This window comes from Medicago truncatula, chromosome 1, assembly GCF_003473485.1.
Source record: "Medicago truncatula cultivar Jemalong A17 chromosome 1, MtrunA17r5.0-ANR, whole genome shotgun sequence".
Lineage (NCBI taxonomy): Eukaryota > Viridiplantae > Streptophyta > Magnoliopsida > Fabales > Fabaceae > Medicago > Medicago truncatula.
In genome coordinates this window covers 16819599-16823808 of record NC_053042.1, presented here as the reverse complement: position 1 = coordinate 16823808, position 4210 = coordinate 16819599, and the positions used below count along the sequence as shown (strand labels likewise).

The window sequence follows — 4210 nt, the reverse complement described above, 5'->3', positions numbered from 1 at the left end:
ATATTTTATATAAATTCTTGCGTGTAAATTACAACCGATATTTTATATAAATTCATATGGTGGCATCCATGATAAAAATAGAATATTATTACTAAAAACGTTGCAGTTTAAAGTAGTTTTTTCGTTTCACATTCTTGAAGATCCATGTGCACGGAAAAGGGTTGTTGAAAGTGTTAGAGATGCATCAGAGACATTTGGGTTTTTTCAGATTGTAAATCATGGCATCCCACTGAGTACTTTGGAGAAAATTAAAGATGGGGTAAAAAGTTTCTTTGAGCAAGATAGTGAGGTAAAAAAGAAATTTTACACTCGTGAACATAGACCTTTTCTGTATAATAGTAATTTTAATCTATATGTATTTATAGAACCCGTGAGTCCAACCCGAGTCAATTGACAAACCGGATCAAAATTGACCTGCAACTAGAAATTGCACATAATCCTTCAAAATCCTGTAAAATCACGCGATTTTGCACAAATTTCACGATTTTGATGCGATTTTACTAGAACTTTGTCTGTTTTGGGATTTTGAAATGAATTTGAATAGTTGAACGCAAGTAAAGTTGCAAGATCATGGATATTAGGATTTAAGTCGCGATTTTGACAACAATGCATTCAAACCCTATTTAAGGAAGCACCTTGAGGAGCTCATGTAAAAGCTCCAACTCCTAGACAAAAAAGCGCTCGCCTTCACGTTAAATTCCATCTCCACCAAGTATTATCCCAGAACCCTATCTCCCCCACCAAATGTTCTTGAGTTATGTTAGTTAATAAATGTTTGTTTTACTAAAAAGTTAATGATATCCCGCGGTTTAATTTCACAAAGTGATACACCAACTTAACTACAAATCAGCAAGTGTAAAACATAAAATCACCAACTTAACTAATATGCTTCTCTTTCATTGTTATGTAGCTCGATTCTTGTGTCAACAATATTTTTAAAATACCCGACAAAATTGACCAAGTTATTATAAGAATTAAGTATTCAAATCATGTTTCTGTACGCATTATTTAAGCAGAGTTCTTTTTTATCTTTAATGAGCCCACGAGAACCTCGCATAAAATTTTGAATATAGAAAACACGGAATATTAAAATATAACTCTTCTTCCCTCTGTATCTATTTCTTCATTGCTTGGTAATGCACTTTCCGAAAAATATTCTATGTTTTGTTTTTAGATTGCAGAAAACTATTCTGTGTAGAAAACTTCAAAAGGTAATCTAGAAGAAAAGGAAATTATAGGGTCACTACGCATGGAAGATTTAGAAAGAGTAAAAGAACTAAAAGCTTTTGATGAAACAAAACTTGGTGTTAAAGGACTTGTCGATGCAGGGATTACAAAGATCCCTCGTATTTTCTATCAACCCCGTGATAGCACCAAGAAGGCATCAGAGTTAGGGCATACAACAATCGTTCCTGTGATAGATCTCGCTAACATTGAAAAAGATCCATTCGCACGAAAAAGGGTTGTTGAAAGTATTAGAGATGCATCAGAGACATTTGGGTTTTTTCAGATTGTAAATCATGGCATTCCAGTGAGTACTTTGGAGGAAATGAAAGATGGGGTGAAAAGTTTTTTTGAGCAAGATAGTGAGGTCAAGAAGGAATTTTATACACGTGAACATAAACCTTTTATGCATTATAGTAATATTGCTCTATATACCGCACCAGCTGCTACTTGGAAAGATTCTTTCCTTTGCAACATGGCTCCTATTCCCCCTAAACCAGAAGACCTGCCAGTTGTATGCAGGTAATTTTTAGCTAATTAATGTTACTTTGTCTTTCATGCAATGAATCCTTAATTTAGCAATGAGCTAGTTGATTATTTGGACAAAATCATATGATTGATAATTGGGAGCTTCTACGGCGCAGTCAAATAACTAACTTTTTTAGAAAAATTAATTTTGATCTTAATGTTTGATTCATTTTTAAATTGTTGATTACTGATTAATGATCAATAGTAATTCATCTAATAATGCTTGCAACATCTTGGACTTACATGTACTATTTTATCGTTGGCATCTTTAACATGCAAACAGAGTTGATGATATTATGTGATAGTCTTAAGTATTACAATATGTGGGGTATTACACTTAAAACAAGGTAGGATAAAATTAGATTAAGTGTAGTCTTGTTAATCTAATGAATTGATGATACTATGATGGCTGAACTTTTGATGCCACTGTACAAACATTTAGGGTGTTACTCACTACACTTTTGATGCTATAGTGTTAACTTCACCAGAAAAGTCATTCTCATGACTTCACCTTAGAATTTTCCTTGACTAATTATCTTTAGTCTTTTGGTTTAATAAAAGAGGAGTGCTATGGAGATGTCATTTTAACACATTGAGGAAAAAATATCATTTTTGTTTCGAGTCATTGCAACCACGTTTTGTATTTGATCGTTCGTGTAAGTATCCATCGGTGGGCTTTTTGCCATTGGACTACTTTGTTACTGAGCAAGTCCAGTGTCGCGAGTTCGGTATCGATTTTTCTCTAGTTCGGCCTCGTCGTATAGAAGGTGGGTTTGTCATGCTGTCGATGCCACCGTGTGTTGGTGGTTGCATCTTGCCTTTGATCTCTAGCTCATTCTAGATTTGTTGACATCTACAAGGTGTTTGGGTTTCCGCCACCGTACCAGTGGTTTTGTGGTTGTTATTAAGACCTCGTCGCCGATGTGATGTTCTGCTTTTGTTTGGCTCGGATGTCTTAAGTATGGCTCGTTGAGGTCTAGGTTCATTAGGCTTGAAAGGGTTGTTAAGCTTGCTGTGATTTGTAAATCAAAAGGGGGTTGTTGGTACATGAATTTTTTTGTGTTGGCGGTCGGTTCCTTCACCATTTCTCAAAAGAGGAGTGTGATTAAATTATCCATTCTTGTCTCTGATTTGTGTAGAATGCTTGTGACTTTTTACACACCCCTTTCTTTTGCAATCCGATTTTGAGCCCCGCGTTAGGTTTGCTGGGTTGTGCTTTGCTACGCATTGGGCTCTTTACTTGGTGTAGTTTATGCCTCCAAATCTTTTGTACTTCCATTTTTTTTATTATATTTCCCTATGATCTAAATGTTGAGTATATGCTTATTCCTTTTGTTTATAGGGACATACTACTTGAATACTTGAGCCAAGTAAAGAAAGTGGGAACTTTACTGTTTGAGTTACTATCAGAAGCTCTTGGTCTGAATTCAACCTATTTAACAGACATTGGTTGTGCTGAGGGCTTTTATGCTTTTGGCCATTACTATCCACCCTGTCCTGAACCGGAATTAACTTTAGGAACCTCAAAACATGTTGACGTGGTTTTCCTTACACTGCTTCTACAAGATCATGTAGGTGGCCTTCAATATCTTCACAGGGACATGTGGATTGATGTACCTCCTATGCCTGAGGCTCTAATCGTTAATATTGGCGATTTTCTGCAGGCATGTTTTTGTTCATTTTAAAGACCTTGGCTAATTTAAAATATTCTTGAATCCTTTTTGTTTCCTCTCATCGTATTAAGTATGGTATTTCATCAATATGGCTAATTTATAATATTTTTTTAATCTCAGCTTATCACAAATGATAAATTCAAGAGTGTTCATCATAGAGTACCAGCAAATCTTGTAGGTCCAAGAGTCTCTATTGCAAGCTTTTTTGGCACACTGCATCATCCAACTACAAGGACATTTGGTCCCATCAAGGAACTATTATCTGATGAAAACTCTGCAAAATATAAAGAAACTTCATTTCCTAAATTTATGGACAGCTACATAACAAAATGCAATAAGGGTACTTCTCCTCGGCTGCATTTCAAGAATTGACCAGCACAATGGCTATTTCTTGACAAAATAAGGAATATAATGTGTTTTGAAAATAATTATTTGACAGTTTTTCGGTAGAATAAGGATTCGGATGGAATTACATAACCAGGTTCGAATATTGTCATGCTTTAGTTACATCAGTATTATTGTTAAGTATCTTATTGCATTTATTATACCATACTTGAGTTTTATGTTCGATAAATTAGCAAACTTTGAAAATAATACCTTTAAATTAAAAACAATTTTTTATAATTTATTTTTCCATCCTCCATCTTACCCTGTTCAGAGAATATAATCTGAAGTAATTATATAATATTTTAGATTATATAATTTGATCCTATGAAAAGACAGAAAATACATACAATTTACCTTGGTTCTTCTGATTCTTGTTTCAAAACGGTTCGTAAAACATA

At 34.4% G+C, this 4210-nt stretch overlaps 1 protein-coding gene across 1 annotated transcript; it reads left to right on the top strand.

The window, feature by feature from the left end:
* Window positions 1-1085: 1085 nt before the first annotated feature.
* On the top strand, window positions 1086-3999 carry LOC11419853 (1-aminocyclopropane-1-carboxylate oxidase homolog 1). The gene is made up of 3 exons (XM_003590033.4): window positions 1086-1746; window positions 3095-3416; window positions 3546-3999. Exons 1-3 carry the CDS (start codon window positions 1250-1252, stop codon window positions 3795-3797), a joined length of 1071 nt encoding a protein of 356 aa, XP_003590081.2. The 5' UTR covers window positions 1086-1249; the 3' UTR covers window positions 3798-3999.
* The last annotated feature ends 211 nt before the right edge of the window (window positions 4000-4210 follow it).

Bases quoted from the DNA above. Each gene is read 5' to 3' on its own strand.
- LOC11419853 (XM_003590033.4), top strand. From the start codon at position 1,250: ATGGAAGATTTAGAAAGAGTAAAAGAACTAAAAGCTTTTGATGAAACA. The intron at 1,747-3,094 runs GTAATTTTTAGC...TTTTGTTTATAG, and splicing joins GACCTGCCAGTTGTATGCAG to GGACATACTACTTGAATACT. The intron at 3,417-3,545 runs GCATGTTTTTGT...TTTTAATCTCAG, and splicing joins ATATTGGCGATTTTCTGCAG to CTTATCACAAATGATAAATT.